The 20,391-nt window shown below is 43.2% G+C and overlaps 1 protein-coding gene across 1 annotated transcript in view; it reads left to right on the forward strand.

Annotated features, from left to right (window-relative positions):
- Positions 1-20,025, forward strand: part of ANGPT4 (angiopoietin 4) — a 73,012-nt gene extending 52,987 nt beyond the window's left edge. Inside the window, exons 5-9 of the mRNA XM_074211793.1 lie at positions 3,925-4,040; positions 4,869-4,970; positions 9,162-9,328; positions 15,482-15,612; positions 17,215-20,025. Of these exons, the coding sequence (XP_074067894.1) occupies positions 3,925-4,040; positions 4,869-4,970; positions 9,162-9,328; positions 15,482-15,612; positions 17,215-17,375 (677 nt within the window). The 3' untranslated portion in view covers positions 17,376-20,025. The remainder of the gene's footprint in view (positions 1-3,924; positions 4,041-4,868; positions 4,971-9,161; positions 9,329-15,481; positions 15,613-17,214) is intronic.
- The last annotated feature ends 366 nt before the right edge of the window (positions 20,026-20,391 follow it).

Genomic DNA, 20,391 nt, shown 5'->3' on the forward strand with positions numbered 1-20,391 from the left:
TGGTCACATGATTTATCCAAGGTCCCAAAGGTATCAACTATCAGGGTTGCTAGGACACCCCAGGCAGCTCTGTCTAAAACCGGGGGACAATATTTTATCTACTCTGTGAGTTCTCAGACCCTCCCCCCCATCCTCCTCCTTCAGGGGAGCAGTCCAAAGCAAGAAGTCTCCCCTCCTCAGCTCGTTGGCCAGACTACCTGTCAGTTGTAGTTTATTACCCTTGTCTGCCTGGAGATCCTGCCAAGCCTCAGAGGAACCGGAGTTTGGGTAGTCTCACAGCCAAAGCTACCTCTGAGATTACAGTAAACAAATAGTTTAAGGAGTAGAAGTTGTTAACATTCCCATCTTGTTTGTTTTTAAATACCATGTCATTTACCCAGTAGGGGTCCCCGGGAACCAGATCCGCTGGGGTGTTTCCTCAATTGCTGCATGGAAAACAGTGCAGTACAATCCAGGGTCCTCTAGGATAGAGGCATGTGCATCCTTTTCTGCTTCTCTGGTCCACCCTTTCCCATCCTGAGAAATGTACAAAGGGACCCATGGAGCTGGGGCCACAGAGATGGACAAGAAGGGAAGGAAGGAAGGGCAAGAATTTGTAATGTCAGATATTGGACTAAGAGTTTTACAATTCTTACCTCATTTGATCCTCCCAGCAGCCCTGGAGAGGTAGGTGGTGTTATTATTCCTATTTTATAACTGAGTAAACTGAGGCAGGCAAAGGTTAAGTAACAAGTTACATGACCTAGGCTACACAAAATAGAGGCAGAAAGGTACATTGGGGAAAATAATAGCTGTGGAGTCAGAGTCAAATTCTACCTTGGATATTTTACCTCCTGTAACATCATTATCATCATCATCATCACCATGATAAATGGGTATTATACTAGTTATACAAGTCACTTAATTTCCATGGGCCTCAGTTTCCTCATTTGTAAAATGATAGGGATGTATTATCTGATCTCTGAGAGCTCTTTCATTTCTAGATCTAAAGAACCTATAAACTTGGGACAGAAAAACATTCAATCCTAAAAGGAATGAGATGCTAACAGCAGATTGCAGGCTTGAGGTAGGCAAATGAGCAGATATCAGTATCTTAAAGAAGTCCCTATCTTTCCCATCCTAAATAAAGCAGTTTCAGGTGATGTTAAGAGTGACTTCAGGATATCACAGAATCTTAGACCACAGAACAAGGACTCAGATGAAGGACCGAAAACCATAGCCTAGGGAAGTCAGGGATGGGAGTTCAGGGAGAGGATGGTAATAACAGTTAACATTTATGCAGAAATTTAAGCTTTGCCAAGAGCTTTATGTATGTCCTTAATTCCCCTTGGTAGCTCCCACCTCCTATCTGGCACATTGCCCCTTACAAGACCAACACTATGGTATGGGACTGGATCTCACCTAAGCTATGTCCTCAGAGGACAAGAGGGAAAGAAGAGGTCAAAGAACTAGTATCATCTGGTATTTTTCTCCACTAATTGTTCTTACTAATTGAGTGTTAAATTCAATTGCTTATACCTGCTGAAGTGCTTTGTAACAAGGGAAAAGCTCCATTGTCCTCATTCTTGGTGGTTCAGTGGATGGAGCACTGGTCTTGGAGTCAGTAGGACAGGAGTTCGAATCCAAACTCGGACACTTGACAATTACTACTGTGTGACCTCGGGTAAGTCACTTAACCCTGATTGCCTCACTTCCAGGGTCACCTTGTTGTCCTGATTCATATCTGGTCACTAGATTCAGATGGATCCAGAGGAGAAAGAGAGGCTGGTGACTTAGCACAGCATCCCCCTTCACTCAAATCCAATTCACATGTTTATCTTGGCATCACTTCCTTGATATTGTAGTCTTCTTCAAAAATGAAGGACAAAACAATATTATTAGTGAGGACATCTCAGCATAAAAACAGAAGAGACCTCTGAACAGAGAACAATAGAACTAGAAGGGACTTCAGAACATAGAATATTGGAGCAGGAAAGAACCTTAGAGACCACAGAGTCCAAGCCTGTTCAGTTTAAAGAGGAATGAACTGAAGCCAAGAAAAGGACAGAGACTGACTCAAGTTCACAGAGCAAGTTGATGGTAAAGTCACAATTTGTTCTTTTCACATGTGGTCTCTTTTGCTGCACCAGTGTGCTGTGATGGGGGTAGGGGGTGGTGACCCTTGAACAGATACAAGATTTGGAATCGGAGGGTCTGGGTCCAAATCCTAGCTCAACTATTGCCAATGTGACCTTGGACAAGTTACTTCTCTCTGTATTTCAATTTTTTCCTCTAAGAAGGATAGGCAGCTAGGTGGCACAGTGGGTAGATCATGGGCCCTGGAGTCAGGAGGACTTGAGTTCAACTCCAGCCTCAGATACTTAATAATAATTAATATTTTCTTACATAGCTGTGTGATCTTGGGCAAGTCACTTAACCATATTGCTTTGCAAAAGCAAAAAAACCAACAAAACAATAAAAAGTGTGTGTATTGAGGGGTGAGGGGAAGACTAGGAGATCTCTGAGGTCCCTTCCAGCTCTAAATCTAGGATCCTAGGACCCATTCCTTAGAGGTGCCATTTGGATCCTAGGGCAGAGGAAACAACATAGTGCAAGAAGACCTGGGTGTGGGGCAGCTAGGTGGCACAGTAGATAGAACACCAATCCTGAAGTCAGGAGGACCTGAGCTCAAATCTGGCCTCAGATACATAATACTTATGGTATTTTCCCAGGTATAAGTTGCTCGCATATATGAGATGCACCTTAATTTTGTGCCCCGAAATTTGAACAAAAATATATTACATAAAGTTATTGAACTCAATTTTTATTCATCATGAAATTCAAGGACCTTCTGCTTATAGCTTTTAGGCATCTTTTGGGCAAGTCTGGTGCATGGACACATGCTTAGTCCATTCCATTTCATGAACCTGAAGGTATCCTCCTTTGAAATCAGTCACTTCTTTCTCATCATCAATTCTCCTTGCCTCATGCTGAGCCATGTTTGTGGACACAGGAATTCCACTTGCCCTTTGCTCTTCAGTCCATCTCTTCAATTCCCTCTCTAAATCAGGCCATTTGGATGACTTGCCTCTCATGCCCTTCTTCTATGGTGGCAGAGGTTTTCTTCTTCACCTAGCCAGTTTTCTCAGTTGGAGGAAGACCAAACTAACATTCAGCAGCAGGATTTCCATTCACTTTTACAACTGGATAACTTTGACCTTGAATTCAGCACTGGACAAAAATCTTTTCTGAACTATTTCTGGGCAGAACATGGTGAAACATAAACTAATATACTGGTAACAAATGCGAAACAATGAGTGCAAAGACAACAAGCGTGAAAAAGTGGGAAATGCAAGTAAAAAAATCTACAACCACTGTATAAGATGCTCCCAGTCTTTAGAACCTAATTTTTTTTAAAAAGGGTGCATCTTAAAAATGGGGAAATATTATACTTAGCTGTGTGACCTTGGGCAAGTCACTTAATTCCACTGCCTTGCAAAAACAAAAACCAAAATAAAAGAAGACATTTGTGACCCTCTCCAGGTCTCCTCTGTGGGAGCCTATGGGTGTGTATCCACAGGACAGAATGGGAAGTGGAAGTAGCTGGAGCTTGACTATCTGGAGTCTTGTGGATCCCCCAAGCCAGGATGGGGGACAGAGCAACTGGTTCTAGCTCTATTTTACCACTTTCTTGCCTTGTGACCTGGAACAATTCAGTTTCCCTTTTCCAAAGTTTCAGTTCTTCTATCTACAAAATGGGGGGGGGGGTGCTGTCTTCCTCTCCTAACAGTCGTGGATCAGATCAGAGGATATATGCTTATTATGGATGGCGCAGGTGTAAGAGATGGCCCTCCCTGCCCAGGGGTGCCCATGCCAGGCTGACCAGATCCTTTGTTCTTTCCCTAGTTTTCAACACCTTCCCTTTTTTGTTTTTGTACGCTCTAGCTCTGTTACAGAAGGATGAGCGATCCTTCCAGGACTGTTGGGAAATCCGCCTCTCTGGGGTCAACGTCAGTGGCGTCTACTCTATCCACGTGGCCAACTGGACAGAGCCCAAGAAGGTGGGGGAAGAGGGGAATCTCCTTGGTTTTCTATCCAGAGTCATAAAACAGGAACACCAAGCTTCAAGGGCCCTAATCCAACCCGACCCCCCCCATTTTATAGACTAAGAAACTGAAGTCAGACAGTCAGGTCATGATGAAGCTGGGACTAGAACTCAAATTTCTTGATTCTTTACTCTTTTTAGTCTCCCCTCAACTCTCACCCTACAGCCCCTTTATTTTTTGTTCTATACCTGGGATTTCATTGGTGTATAAAACTCCCTGGGAGGAAATTCCCTTCACTAATGCATATTGTTATCCTAGGATCTGAAACAGATGAAAATGTAACTGGGAAATAATTTAACAAAATAAGTGAAAAATACAATAGAGCAAAGGCTCTGTTTCTAACACCACCCTCTTTGTACTCCTGACTTCACTGTCCTGAATATCTGCAGACCTTTGAGCCTACAGCCAACAGAGATATCCAGGAAACTCCTTCTCTGCTAGGTCCTTGGAGATCTCCTTGGCAAGAGCAACCTCAGAGGAGCAGGAATATTAGTGGGGAAACTGGGGCAGATGGAACACTCATTGTTATATTAGGGAGAGAAGTAGGGGATGGATGGATGGATGGAAGTGTGGGGGAGGGGCAACAATGACTTCTTGTCTCAAACACTGACCCCAGCAGTTCCAAGGATTGATTATCTTGTAGAAGGGATTGACCAGATCTACCAGGAAGACTGGATTTCCTGTGGTAGGAGAAAACACATAGAAGAGAGAGTCATTCATCTGTCCTTTCTTTCATTCCCTTGTTCATTCAAATGTGACCCCAGAAAGTTTCCTTCCCAATAGGTATACTGTGATATGGAGACTAGTGGTGGTGGATGGACCCTCATTCAGCGCCGAGTGAATGGCAGTGTAAACTTCCAAAGGAACTGGAAAGATTACAAACAGGTAAGGTCTTACTTACATACCTAGGCCTATTGAGTTCAAGGGGCAGGGAAGCTCCCTGTGGGCTGTGAAGCAATCTGTTTGCCTACCAGTTTATCAGTCTGTCTGTCTGCCTGCCTACATGTTTGCCTGTCTGTCTGTCTGTCTGCCTCCATCCTCAGACCAAGGATTCTCTTTTCTATGTTAACCTCACTTTTCAGCACCTTCAAGGACCTCATAGGGTCTCCTTCCAAGGGGATCAGATAGCAACCTTGATATATTTCCTAGCCTTCAAGAGCCCCATTTCCCATCAGGTTCCTAATGAATAAAGACAAAAAAGCCCCTTTTGCATAAGGTTTACTGGAAAGGAAGAGAGGTAGTGGGACATAAATCTATGCATCAAACTCAAATAGAAAATGGGCCACTAAACCATATAGAAGAATTCTTCTTATCATATATTGATGCAGAAAACCATATAGTAACATTATCTAGGGTCTATTTTTTTAAATTATTTATTTAAGGCAATGGGCACACAAGCCAGGCAATTATTAAATGCTTGAGGTCACATTTGAACTCAAATCCTCCTGACTCCAGGACCAGTGTTCTATCCACTGTACCACCTAGCCGCCCCCTATCTATGGTCTATTGCATTTTTCACTTACTTTGTTAACCTATTTCCCAATTACATTTTCATCTGGTTCAGGTCATAGAATGACAATATGCATCAGTGGAGGGAGTTTCCTCCCAGGAGCTCTTCAGGTCCAGGATAAAAAATAGGGGGTTGTAGGTGAGAGGTGAGGGGAGAGTAAAAAAGAATAATGAATCAGTCGCTTATCCTGCCTCCAAATGCAGTAACTAAGCAAGGCACTTGCTTTCTCTGAATGGGTTTCCTCCTTTGTATAAATTAACAAGTATTTATTAAACACCTATTGTATGCACTGAGATACAAAAACAAAAATGAAATAATCCCTGACCTTAAAGAGTTTGGATTCTATTGGGAGCATATACACATACATATGTGTATATATATTTATATAAGTATGGACAAAATGAATGCACAGTAATTTTGTTGAGGGACAGCTAGGTGGTGCTTGGACTGGAGTCAAGAAGAACTCTATACACCCTGAGTTAAAATCTGACATTAAACATTTACCCATTGTGTCACCTTGGGCATATCACTTCACCGTTTGCCTCAGTTTCCTCAATTGTAAAGTGAGCTGGAGAAGGAAATAGCAAGAAAACCTCCAATGGGGTCATGGAGAGTCAAACCCAACTGAAATGACTGAACAACCACAGTTTTGTTAGGTGAGGCCCTCCAAGTCAAACTGAAGGGATAAGAAAAAACTTCATGAAAAAGGGGGCACAGGCTTTGAAGAAAATTAAAGATTCTACAAAGTGGAGGTGAGGAGGGAAAGCATGGGAGGGGCAGCAGACCCCTGAGCAAAGGCAAGGAGATAAGAGATAAAATATTTCAGGAACATCATGCTGGCAGCTTGTAGAGAACAGACCAGAAAGGGGAGAAACTTGAGTCACAGAGACCAATTCAGAGGTTATTGCAATTGTCCAAGTAAGAGGTGTTGGAGCCTGAGCGAGGGTGGGTCCATGTGAGAAGAGAGAAGTTGGAGAGGAGAAATGCTCCCCAAACATTCCAGAACTGGAAAGACTAAGTGCTGCAAATATAATCTGGAAATCATCTGTACAGAGATGATAATTAAACCCATAAGAACTAAGGAGGTCACTAAGAGAGAATGTAGAGAGAGAAGAGAGAAAGAAGGCAAGAAATAAGCATTTAGAAAAGGCCAACTATGTGCTAAATACTTTCCAAATATTTCATTTGATCCTCACCATAACCCTGGGAGGTAGGTACTATTAATTTTTCTATTTTACAGATGAGGAAACCGAGAAAGAGAGAGCATAAATGACTTGCCTAGGGTCACACAGCTAATGTGTCTGAAGGTGGATTTGATCTCAAGTCTTCCTGATTCTAGATCCAGGGCTGTATCTACTATGTCAGTCAAACTGAAACTTGTTAAAGATCCTAGCTCAAAAAAGGCCAAGGTCTCCCCCTGCATCTAGGGCATCTCCAGGTGACCTGATGTTTGTCCTTCATTCTTGAAGAAGACCCTGACATCAGGAAGATGACATCATGACAAGCACATGAATTGGATTTGAATGGGAGGGTGAGGGGGCTGGGCTAAGTCACCAGTCTCACTTTCTCTCGACCCAACAGTCAGATATGAATCAGGAAGACTGGAGACATCTTTGGATGCGAGGCAAATGGGGTTACGTGACTTGCCCAAGATCACACAATCAGTGAGAGTCAAGTGTCTCAGGCTGGATTAAAACTCCACTCCTCCTGACTCCAAGGCCAGGGTTCTACCCGCAGCTCCACCTAACTGCTCATCCAGACGTCCTGATCTGTGTGACTACTGGACCCAGATGGCTCTAGAAGAGAAAGTGAAGCTAGTGGCTTAGCACAGCCCCCCTCACTCAAATCCAATTCATGTGCTTGTCTTGGCATCACCTCCCTGATGTCACGGTTCTCTTCCAGAACAAAGGACCACAACAACAACACATAACTGCCTATTTGATCCTGCTAGCTGATGTCAAATGCCACAGAGGTCAAGATAAGAATCTACCACAAAAAAAAGAATCCCACCAAACTATTGCATCTGGCCATTCAAAGATCACTAGTAGATTTGGAAAGATGGTTTTGGATGAGTCATGAGGTTAAAAGACAGATTGCAAATAATTGAGAAGAGAGTGAAAAGAGAAAATGCAGATGGTGTTGGCAGGCATTTGGCTGTGAAAGGGAACAGAGACATAGGGAATATGTAGGATCACTAAGGGGCTTTTAAAAAGAGAGAAAGAAGGGGCGGCTAGGTGGCATAGTGGACAAAGCACCAGCCCTGGAGTCAGGAGTACCTGGGTTCAAATCTGGTCTCAGACACTTAATAATTACCTAGCTGTGTGGCCTTGGGCAAGCCACTTAACCCTGTTTGCCTTGCAAAAACCTAAAAAAAAGAGAGAGAGAGAGAGAGAGAGAGAGAGAGAGACAGACAGATATAGAAAGACAGAGAGAGATAGAGACAAGAGATATAGAGACAAAGAGAAATAAGTTAATATTTTTTAAGCATAGCTATATGTCAGATATTGTGTTGGAAGAAACAAGTATAAGCACAAGTATAAGCAAACAAGATAATACCTGACCTCACAGAGCTTCTATTCTAATGAGAATACAACATGGACAAGGGAAAGGGGCCTGGCAGTGGTGTGGGGGTCTGGCTCCCCTGTAAGAGTTTGAGAGAGAATGGGCAGAAAGAGGGAGAGCCAGAGGCAGCAAGGAATGGAGCACTGGCCCTGGAATCAGTTGGACCTGAGTTTAAATATGGTCTCAGACATTAAATAATTGCCTGTGTGAGCTTGAGCAAGTCACTTAAAACTCCATTGCCTTGCAAAAAAAAAAAAAAGAGGAAGAACCAGGATTGAATCCTACTATGCTAGGCTGAAAAATAGACAGAACATGAAACTGAAATGAAGCTGGAAGCCCCCAAGAAGTGGTATGGATGAGGGAGTCGTGGGAGAGTCTCTTAAAAATGGCCTTGGGTCTCACAAAGCTGCTGAAAAGGAGGCATTTTGTCAACCTTAAAGAACTAAAGCAGGAATTCCTAATGAGAGGTCTGTGAATTGTTTTAACATTCTTTTGATGACTATATTTCACCATAACTGATTTCCTTTGTCATCCTATGTATATTATCTTCTTGCATTTAAAAACATGGCCCTGAGAAGGAGCTTTACTAGTCTGCCAGAGAGGTCTACGACACCCAAAAAGGTTAAGAACCTCTGAGCTAGAGGAATGTGAGTTAATATTATTATTATCCCCCAATGAGAGAGCAGTCTGATGGGGAGTCTGATGCTGATCCATCCTCACAGGGTCAGTGTATGGTGTCAGAGCCTTTGCTGAGAGCAGGCCCAGTGAGAGATAGAAACACGCAGAAGCACGGTGAGGGTAGGGGGTCCTGAAAGAGAAGGGAAGTCAAAGGAGACCACAAGAATGGGGAGAAACAGAGAAGCATGCTGCTGAATGCCGACTGGGCAGATTTGCCTTGTGCTGGCTCAGCCTCCTACTCATACCTCTGGCTCGGGGGCCATAGGCCTGCTCTATCCGTTGGTCACCTCTCCCATCTGTTCCCCTTTCCCTTCTTCCCCGAACAGGGTTTTGGCGAAGCAGCTGGGGAGTACTGGCTGGGTAATGAGGCGCTGCACCAGCTCACCAGACAGGCGTCCTATGCCCTGAGGGTGGAGCTACTGGACTGGGAAGGAAACCGCGCTTATGCCCAATATGAGGGAATCCAGCTGGGGAGTGAGCAGCAGTTCTACAGGTGGGATGCCAAGAGTTATTAGGGCCTGGGAAGGGAATGCTGATCTCTCTGGGAGTTCCCCACAGTCCCAGCCCAGGCCACTAGGCTCTAGATGGTTGGGCTGACCAGGTCAGAGATGATAGACAGGTGTAAGGCCCTGGGTGGGACCAACCACCACCATATGTGTCCCCTATTCAGACCTGTGTCACCAGAGCTCAAGAGAGTATGGACCCCTCCTCTGGTAGCAGCAGTTCCAAGGCTCTGGGCCCAGTAGGGTCATGGAGAGGAGAAGACCTATTAGCACTCAGCCTCCCTCCTATCCACAAGAGGGGGCGCCAGGAAAAGGATGAGAAACAATAAGGCAGTTCATAGAATCTACTGGAACTCATTAAGTTCAACCTCCTCATTTGACAGAGAAAACCAAGGTCCAGAGAAGGGATGCAACCAAATGGTCCAAGGTCACACCGGTTGAGGAGAAGTCAAAATTAGCATCTGGGTCTCTAGAAACTTTCAATCAAACAGGAAACACTGATTCTAAGTTTTGGCAAATAGAGGGCTGGCAAAATCAAGTAGAAAATTTGGCTTTCAAGAAGGGAAACTGTCCCTTGGATTGGTCTTATCTTGATCAATTCAGCAAACTTTATGAAGCACTTAGCTTACAGAGTCATCCTGTTAAGTGACACGCTTAGCATCACTAGTAAGTGTACAAGGTGGGATCTTCTTGACTCTAGATCATCATCCTATCCACTCTACCATGCTGTCTCTCTACAAATGTCAGGAGGAAAGGTTAAAGCCTCACATGACTAGGAATACAAATTATTGTTATAGTTTATCACTCAACAAGCCTAAGACAACAGGCTTAATAATACTAGGTGCTGAGAATACAAAGACAAAATCCAAATAATCCCTGCCCCAAGAGAGCTTCCTTGGCCATCTTCACTCCTGTTCTCCTCCTTTACCTAGCTGAAAAATCACAATTTGTTCTCAGATTTTCTTAAAGAATTTGTCTGGATCTAATAATAAGGTGACAACATGCAACTATATAGTTAAATACAAAACCCACTAAGGTAATTTTGGGCAGGTGGAGGTGTTCCTGGGAAGGAAGGTGAAAACAATCAGGAGAAATAGGAAAAGCTCCCAAAGAAGGTTACATGAGCTGAATCTTGAAGGAAACCAGAAATTTTAAGACACAAAAATAAGCATTCTAGATATACTGGGAGATGGTACAAAAGCATGGAAATGAGAGGTGTAGAATAATTTGAAGAATGGCTAGAAAGCTAATTTGACTGGATTGTAGTGTGTGTGTGTGTGGAGGTAAAGTAATATGTAATAAGCTACAAGGGTAGGATGGGGTCAGGAGGTAAATCATTTTAAATGCTAACCAGAGTAATTCACATTTGACCCCAGTGTTTATAGGGAATACAGTTTGTCAGCCTTGTGATTTAAAGATGTTGCTTTATCAACTTTATGGATTGGAGAAAAAACAGACAGGTTGAGAAATCAATTAAGAGGCTATTCCAAGTGACCCAGGTGAGAGGTGATGATGACCTTGAGGATGGAGAGAAGAAAAAAATGGAAGAGATGTTGGGGTAGCAGAAATAAGATTTAGAAAGTTATTGGAATCATGGGGTGAATGAGAATAAAGGGTAGAGGATGACACCAAACCTCGGTCACTGGAAAGATGATAGTTCCCTTGATAGTAATAAGGAAATTTAAATGAGGAATGAGGTGGGGGCAGGGAAGGGGAGAATAGGAGGAAAGAAAAGGGAGAAAATAATGAATTTGATTTTGGACCACTAAGCTTAAATATCCCACCCAGTTTGGACAATTAGTTTGACATGTTCAGTAGCTAGTTCATACTTGCTTATGAGGGTCAGTTAAGTTTTCAGTGTGAGCATTTATACACTATAAATCAAGGCTTGATTTATTGTTTTGTTGATTGTCTAGACTTTAAAAAATGATGGGGAAAAATGTTAATATTGTAGATTAAACTTTAGTGCACCCTGGGTGTGGGAAAAATTGGTTTCTGAATATTTATCAACTCACTCTTTGGTAAGTTGGATATATAAATTGGAGAACTATCTATATAAAGATGATAACTAGTTTTTATATTATATTGGTAGGGTGGTTACAACCTGTACACAAATGTCACACAAGGCAAAATACAATAGGAAAAAAAGGAAAAATTCATACAAATTCTTTAGAAAAATCTGAGAACAAGTTGCAGCTTTCAATGGGGTAGGGGGTAGTGGAAAATGGGGAAAGGAGGAAGTAGTTCCCAAAAGGCAGAAATGAGAAAGGAGGACCTCCTAAACAGGGATACAGTTGGCCTATGAAAGAATAATCTAGAGAAAATGGGATGTCAGGATATCTGGAAGTTCAGGCCAACTGCCACCTAGGAGGGCATGAAGGAAAATAGGGCTATTGATCATTCTTTTAAGCTCTTCCTATTTGCCAGGACCTATGTGAGATAAGGCAAAGATGATGCTTAAAGTAGATGATGAAGGGCCTTCACCATGACAGAGGAATTTTTGACTGCAGACAATAAGGAACTACAAGGTTTTGTGAGGAGGGAGTGATATGGTGGGGAGTAACATGGGTCAGACTTGTTTGTCTGGACAATGTACAAGGCCCGACAAGGCTTATGGCTCCTGGCTCACCGTAGAGTGGGGAAGGGAGGACTCTCCTTTTAACTGGGAGACCCGGGAGGAACCTGGGGGATGGAGATGGAAGGAAGAAGCCTCCCCTACCCTGCTGGGTGGTCTGACCACCTTGCTCTGAAGGAGTCACTCCCCATTTTGGTGCTTTCTCTTCCACTGTGATAATGGCCCAGAAACCAAAGTCTTATCTAACAACTCAGTGTGGGGAAGGAACAGGCTGAGATGGTTTGGGTAGGTTCCCAGGAGAAGTAGCACTTGAGAAAGGGTTTGAAAAATAGAAAGATGATAGGAGGATTATAGAGATAGAAAGGAACAAGAAGGGCCTTTCAAGCCAGCAGAACAGTGTGACCCAGAGAAGTTCAGCCTGTTCCCCATGGGGAACTGATATGGGAAAGTGCAAACGATTAGACCAAGGCATGACATTCCTAGGGACTATATCACCATAAGGCAGAAATTCTGACTGTGCGTGTACCAATGACTTTATCTGTCCCTCAATAAGCATTAAGTGCTTACTTGGGACTTCTCAGGCCTGCACTAAGAGGTGGGGAATACAAAAAGGGGCCAAAATGTGACCCCTGTACCCAAGAGCTCCCACTAGTGGAGGAGACAACATGTAAATAATCATGTATACACTAGATATTTCCAGAGGAGATAGCAAGTGCTTTCAGAAGAAAAGGCATCCAGGAAAGAGGAGTAGGAGGGAAGGACCCTGCCAAGCCGTGCTGCAGAAGGTGGGATTTGGGCTGATATGTCTTGATTCTATAAAGGTGTGAAGATGTCAGGTCTTTGTGTGTGTGTGTGTGTGTGTGTGTGTGTATACATATACATATATATATATATGAAGCAATGGGGGTTTCCTAGAATTGAAGGGGAATCTGAAAAACTTGGTTTTGGGGGGTAGATGGTAGAGGTCCTCGAACATCAGTTCAGACTTTGTCCTACAGGTAGTAGGGAACTATAGGTGATTTGTAGCTGGGATTTCATTTCTCCATCTGTACTCCCTTGTCACTCTAGATACCTCCCACTCACCTCCACCAACCGGGAGTAAAGGAGGAGTCAAGGACTCTTAGGCCAGGCTGCTGGGTCTCAATGGTAGATGGTACATGTTCCAGTTTGGCTGCTTCCCAACAAGGTAGAAGACTGTGAGAAATCAGTCTTTCCAGCACACTCCAAGGTTACCACCTACCTCTTCCCACAGCTGAGAAAGACTAGCTAGTTCCGGACCAGGCAGACAAATACAAATGTGAGCTGAGTCAACCTGCCTAGGGGAAGGGCAAGGGCAAGAAACCCATACCTGTTGACTCTCACAGCCATACATCTCTTCAAACACTGAAGCTAGAGGGACACATCCAAACACAGATAAAGGCAGTGACAGCTGCACATACACAGAGATACACACAGTCACAAATATACAAAGTCCCATTGACACATGCAAATAGACAAAGCCAAACCCAGGCAGTCATTTAGAAAAAACACACCCACAACCCCACAAATATGCTCACAGACTCACAGACACACATTTATAAACACGAATATACATGTCAAAATATGCAAAAATTCACACATATAAACACAGGCACAAATATATGTGTAGAAAAATAGAAAAATACAATATACACATGCAACTACCTACATACCCCCAAATATAAATAAACAGAGAGGCAAACGCATAAAAAAAAAGAGAAGACTCACAGTATGGCCTATATACATATATTTTTTATACATGTGTATAACATACATGTTATATTCACAAATAGGACTAATGGTCTAAAGTGATCTAAAACTTATTTCAAACAAGCCTCCTGGAAAGTGATTCAGTTTGTATAAAAACAGAAGAGAAAGGGCTGCCTCTCTCCTGGCCCACTATGCAATGGGGACTGTGCTTGAAAGACATTATGGTAGGGGGCAGTTAGGTGGCATGGTAGATAGAACACCAGCCCTGGAGTCAGGAGTACCTGGGTTCAAATCTGAACTCAGGGGGCAGCTAGGTGGCACAGTGGATAGAGCACTGGCCCTGGAGTCAGGAGTACCTGAGTTCAAATCCAGCCTTAGATACTTAATAATTACCTAGCTGTGTGGCCTTGGGCAATCCACTTAACCCCATTGCCTTGTAAAAAAAAAAAAGACATTATGGAATAAGGGGAAAGGACCTAAACTTAGAATTAAGAGGACCTGCTTTTAAGACCTACTGGTTTTCTGACCATGGGCAAGTCATCTAATTCTTCTGAACCTCATCTGTAAAATGGGGATTAAAATACCTATAGTGAGCTATTACCTCAGAGGATTGTGGTTGAAGATTGAGTAGGATGATGCACATATAGGATGTCCCAAAAATTTTAGTGTGATTTTAAGCTCTTAAAGATTTAAGCTACACTAAGTAGTTTGGGTCACCTTTTCTATCAAGGACTAGGTAAATGCTATTTGAAAAGTGGGAGTAGGGATGGAAAGAAAATAAGGTCCTAAGACTTGGATCATGTCCTGAGAACTCACTATACTTAGCTGAAGAGATCACTAGCAATCCTGGGCAGATTCCTTCTGCTTGGGTCTCAGGGAGGATTCCAGAGTGCTAGAGGATTCAAGGGAAAGAGAGCTTGCTGGGAGCTGGAAGATCAAGAAAACTTCCCAGAGGTGACCATCTTTGGCTTGAAGAATTACAAAACTTTGGGACAGCTAGGTGCAGTGGATGGAGCACTGGTTCTGGAGTCAGAAGGCCCTGAGTTCAAATCCAGCCTCAGACACTTTGATACCAACTAGCTATGGGACCTTGAGCAAGTCACTTAACCCCATGGCCAAGAATAGCTGGATGGTATAATGGTTAGAGCTCTGCCCTTGTAGTCAGGAAGACAGGAATTCAAATCCAGCCCCAGACACTTGACTATTACTAGCTGTGTGACCTTGGGCAAGTCACTTAACCCTGATTGCTTCACATTCAAAGTCATCTCCAGTCGTCCTGATTCATATCTGGCTACTGGACCCAGATGACTCTGGAGGAAAAAGTGAAGCTGGTGACTTAACACCATAACCCCCTCACTTAAATCCAATTCATGTGTTGAGGTCTTCAAAAATGAAGGACAAACATTATTAACCCTATGGCCCCACAAAAATAAACAAAGAAAAAATAAATTATTATAGAGATTTGGGTGGAATGAGGGAGCAGAGGACAGAGTACTACACATAGTGAGGTTTCAGCTTCTGTGCTCCCCATGACACAACTCCTTCAGAACATTGGTCTCATAGGCATCCTTGGTCTCCTTGGAAACACCCTCCTCATATCAGCCCATCCATCCATTCCTTAGAGATAGGCTCTTTGTGCTTCTCAAGACTGTTCCTTAATAACTCAACCCATCATAGTGGATAGCAGCTTTCTGGTGCCCCTCCCTTCCCCATCCTGGGAAGATGATGTTTCCCAGGCTGAGTTCCCTTTGGCCTAGCTCTCAGTCCTTATTCTTTCTTTTGTTCCTCTTTCCTTCTTCCCCTTTCTCCCATTCCTTTCTGACCTTACGGGGCACCCCAGGTTGACATTGAAGGACTACAGTGGCACAGCTGGTCATCAGAGTGGCTTGGTCCTCCAGGGCACCAACTTTAGCACCAGAGATTCTGACAATGACAACTGTCTTTGCAAGTGTGCCCAGATGCTGTCTGGAGGTGAGGACCAGGGCCAAGTGGGGAGAGATGGAGAGGGAGGGAAAGGGAGGAGAGTCCCTCTTCTACTAAACCTCTAATATCAGCTACCATTCAACAAATATTGACACACCACCTACTCCCTAAAGAGCCCAATGTTAGGCAAAGAATGTACTTAACTGACCACAACTCACATCTCTAAGCACTTTACACTCAGACCAAACACTGAAGAGCTAATAGAAGGGTAAATAAGATTCAGGCACAAACATAAATAACAATATACATAACATTACACAGCTAGGTCACAGAACTTCTCTCAATGGCCAGCACCATTAGCAGTTGATGCCACACATTCACATGGACAAGTCCTCCAAGAGCCTCCAGTACTCTTCAGGGCAGAGCTATAGCCATTCTAGACTTGGGAAGATGCTATCCTGTTGGCAACAGACTGGTTCCAAATGGAAGTCCCCCTTCCTCTTGAACTCCTTACAAAATGGCAAAAGAAATAATTGTCTTTCATGTACTCTTATAGTACATGTCGCATTCTATTTCCATTTCTCTAAAATGAGAGTTAACTTGATTAAGATTCCTTCTAGTTTTAATATTCTAGGCTCAGTGTGTGCTAAAGTCCCTCATAACTCCTCTATTTTTAAGGTTCCTTCTAGCTCTAAGATTCTCTCCTATCATTCTATGTCCCAAGGCCCCTTCCAGGTTGAACACTGGATGATTCTAAATTGGGATTATGTCTGCACTGACTGCCTCATTTAAGGATTAGAAGTGCATACCTAGGGGCAGCTAGATGAGCCAATGGAATCAGGAGGAACTGGGTTCAAACCTGGCCTCAGACACTTAAAAACTGCCTAGATGTGTTATCTTGGGCAAGTCACAACCCCATTGCCTTAAATAAATAATTTAAAAAAAAAATAAGTGCATATGGGGCAGCTAAGTGGTGCAGTGGAGTCAGGAGGACCTGAGTTCAAATTCAGCCTCAGACACTTAATAATTACCTAGCTGTGTGGCCTTGGGCAAGCCACTTAACCCCATTGCCTTGCAAAAAAAACCCCAAAAACTTAAAAAAATAAGTGCATACCTACATCATACCCTGGTCTTCTTTCTTCTGTTGAATCTAGTGGAAAGGCAAGAGTTCCAGGTTTTCACTCTCTCGCTGAGCTGTCAAAAAACTATAGGCCACATTTCTATGCCACTTTACAGTTCAAAGCTCTTTACCTCACAATAGCCAATGCAAATATTATTTCCCCATTTTATCAAAAGAAAAACCAAAGTCCAACAGAGGAAAGTGATTTGCAGGTGGTCACCAATTTAAGTGGTAGAATCAGAATGTGACCCTAGGTAGGCTGACCCTCAGTCTAGGGCTCTGACCAATACATTAGCCAAACAATTGATGACAACTGATTAAAATAGACACTAGCTCTCTGGCAATTCAGTTAGCCAATAATTTGATATATAAGAGAGAGGGCCTGGTCTATTCTCTCTACATCTGGAGGTATCTCATAACTATTTGTAGGACTGGGGGTGTGGGGGGGAGTGGGGAAGAATATCTATAAACCTCCCATTATACCATGGGAAGCCTCTGAGCTAGATTAGAAGAGTGTTTTCTCTTTCCAGGATGGTGGTTTGATGCCTGTGGACTCTCCAACCTCAATGGCATCTACTATCCAGCCAGGCACAATGTCCGAAAACTCAACGGTATCCGGTGGCATTACTTCCAGGGACCCAGTTACTCTCTTCGGGCCACACGTATGATGGTGAGGCCCACAGACTTCTAGAGCTCTAACAGCTCAGACCTGAAAGACTGTCAGTGGCAATCAAGGGGACAGAGGCACACATACCCCCCAGGAGAGCTACCTAAAGTTCAACACACCAGGACGGTGACTGAGATACTTGGAGGTCTGCCTGGAGGAGTGGGACCTCAGCAGATTGCAGAATTACACAAATTCATTTGTACTCCCCAAAACAAGACTGGCTTTGGATAGCACCAAAATGCTGGGAGTCAGGGTTGGACTAGCCTCACTGGTCTCCTAGAGGCTACATTGGAATTGACTTTAGGGCTAGATTCTTATGGTTCCTTTCCCCTGAAAAGGTCTCACAGAGTCGTTCCCTCTGGCTCTTTAGACACATGCCTCATTTTGAGGGAGGATGGTTTCCTCTCTCCTTATGTTGACCCCCACTTGATTCTTCTTCTGTTTTGACTTCTCTCTCCCATGTTCTCCCATCCTTTCCTGTCCTTAGTCCTCATCTAATCCAGTTCATTATGCTTTCCATCCTTAGTCTGGACAGCCCTTTTTGTCTTCAAAATGCTGCCAACCAGGCTTCTCATTATGTGGCCAGATGAGCTGGCCCCATCTCTCTTCCCCACATTTTAATTAGATCCAGAGAGTCTTCATTCAAAAAGACCAGATTTTTAAGTCCTTGGTTTCTGCTGGGCTCCCCAGCAAGGAGTCCCAGTAGTGTAGACTTGTTCTGCTGAATATAACTGGGGACAGGAGAAAGGATACTCTTTGGCTTTCTATCTTTAAGCAGATTGGAAACTGTACTTAGCATAGGCTTGTCAAGTGATTCTCTCAATCTCAGAAGCAGACTCCACTGAGGAAAACCTTGAGTTGACCTTAATGAAGTGATTCCCTCTCAGAAACTTTCATCAACCTCCATCTGGCATCTTAAGGGCATCTGAATCCCCAGAAGTAGATAGGAGAGCTTTATGGGGCCAAGAGGGTCTGGGGAGAGGAAGTGGTGACCCCCAAGAGATGAGTCTGTGGACAGAAATAGTCTAACCTGGAGGATGAGCCAACCAGAGAATTTGATAGGGGAGATGGGGTTATGAGAAACTATAACAACTAGATCCCGGGGTCTTGAAGATTCTTGTCATATTCTACCAGTGGTACCGATATAGAGACAAAAGGGCCATTTAGGTTTTCCAAAGGATTGAAACCAAAGTTTCCTTCAGACTCCAACTGCTCTGTTGGGCAAGTACTAGTCATCTGAGGTCAAGCCAGCTTTCTCTTGGATCAAACCTCTTCCAGGCAACAAAAAATAAGCAAAAGACACATGGGTATGGAATGCCACCCTTGTCATTTTCCCAATGCCTTTTGCTCTCCACACATCCTTCTAAGCCTATTTCCTGGAAAGGTGAGTTGTCACAAATGTCTCTGAAACTATCAAGCCCTGTGTTGCCTTTCCTAGTGGTTTTTACGTTCTTAATGTAGCCACTGTTAGGGGACAGCTGGGTGGTGCAGTGGATAGAATTCAAATCTGGGCTCAGACACTTGATATGTACTAGCTGAGTGACCTTGGCCAAGTCACTTAACCCCACTGCCTCACCAAAAAAAAAATGTAGTCACTGTTTAGGGAAGGGGATGGCAAAGGGAAGAGAGGTAGCAATAAAAGACTTTTTGTCCCCGGTAGATGGATATCTCAGCCTGGGAAATAGAGAGGAAAGTTCCAAAGGTATAAGAAGCCTCCTCTCTAGGTAAGGTCATCCCTGTGTTCTTGCTGTGGAGAACACAGAAGAGTGTCCCTCCAAGTCCCTCTAAGTTAGTTGGAGATAGCAGCTCCATAAGCAGGCAGAAAAAAAGAGAGAGAGTTATTATAGTGCTATGGAAAGATCAATGGTTCAAAGTATAATCTGTAAAAATGACAGGATCTGAGGTCCCTTTGAGTACTAAATTCATGATCCTGCATGAGTCTGTGAGACTGATGGTTTTATTAGAGCTAGTAAAGTATAGATAGGACAGTAGGTATTCAAAGAAGAGATCAGTTGGGGTTTGGAATCAACAGGGAAGGTTTCCAAGGAAGAGAGCACAACATAGGCTGTGTGCAGAAGGAAGAGTGAGATTTGGGTGGAATGAGAGGGGTAGGGGAAGGCAAGAGAAAACAGAAGTTGACTTAGCACATTGGCTGCCAGAGTCAAGATCCCAAAAGAACATTGAGCCAAATCTCAGTTGCTCATTAATGAGGCAACTTGGTATTTTGGAATCAGGGCCTGAGTGTGAACTTTTAGCTTTTCAGTTGTTAGACCTTTCATAAAGAATAATCTCCCTGGATCTAAGTTTCCTCAATTCTAAAGTCAAGAGGTTTGAACTAAATGAACTTTCTCAGGTTCCTTCTAGTTCAAAATATATAATCATAAAATTTAATGGGGATAAATGTAAAATCCTACGCTTGAGTTCAAAAAATAAACTTCACAAGTAAAAGATGGGGAAGGCATGGTAAAATAACTGAAAATAACTGCCATTCTGAACAAGATCTGAGGATACTAGAGGATTACAAGCAAGAGTGTGCTGATAAATATTTAATAATTGACTCTCCAAAAAATGTATGGCACTCACATTTTGATGTTTAATCTACATTATTAATATTTTCCCAGCCCTTTTTAAACTCTAGAGAACAAAACAATAAATCCAGCCCTGGTTTATAGCATTTGCTGATTTCCGAAGTGTAAATGCCATCACTAGAAATTTAACAGTTGGGTTCTGGGAAACTAATAGGAATTGACTCTGCCACGTCCCTGAAAAAAAAATCAGTCAACAATCTGATCTGGTTACCAAAGATCTAATGTTATCTTAGCTTTCATTGAGAGAATAGCATCTAAAGTGGAGAGGAGACAGATAAACCCACTGTACTCTGCCCTGGTCTGGAATCCCATCTGAAACATCACACTAATTCTGGATGCTACATTCTAGGAGAGATAGTAATTATTTGGAGAGCCTGCAAGGGAGGGCCTCATAGCATATAAAGACTGATTGAAGAAATCAAAGATGTTTAATCCTGGAGAAGAAAATGCTT

The sequence above is a fragment of the Macrotis lagotis genome, chromosome 1 (genome assembly GCF_037893015.1).
Source record: "Macrotis lagotis isolate mMagLag1 chromosome 1, bilby.v1.9.chrom.fasta, whole genome shotgun sequence".
Lineage (NCBI taxonomy): Eukaryota > Metazoa > Chordata > Mammalia > Peramelemorphia > Peramelidae > Macrotis > Macrotis lagotis.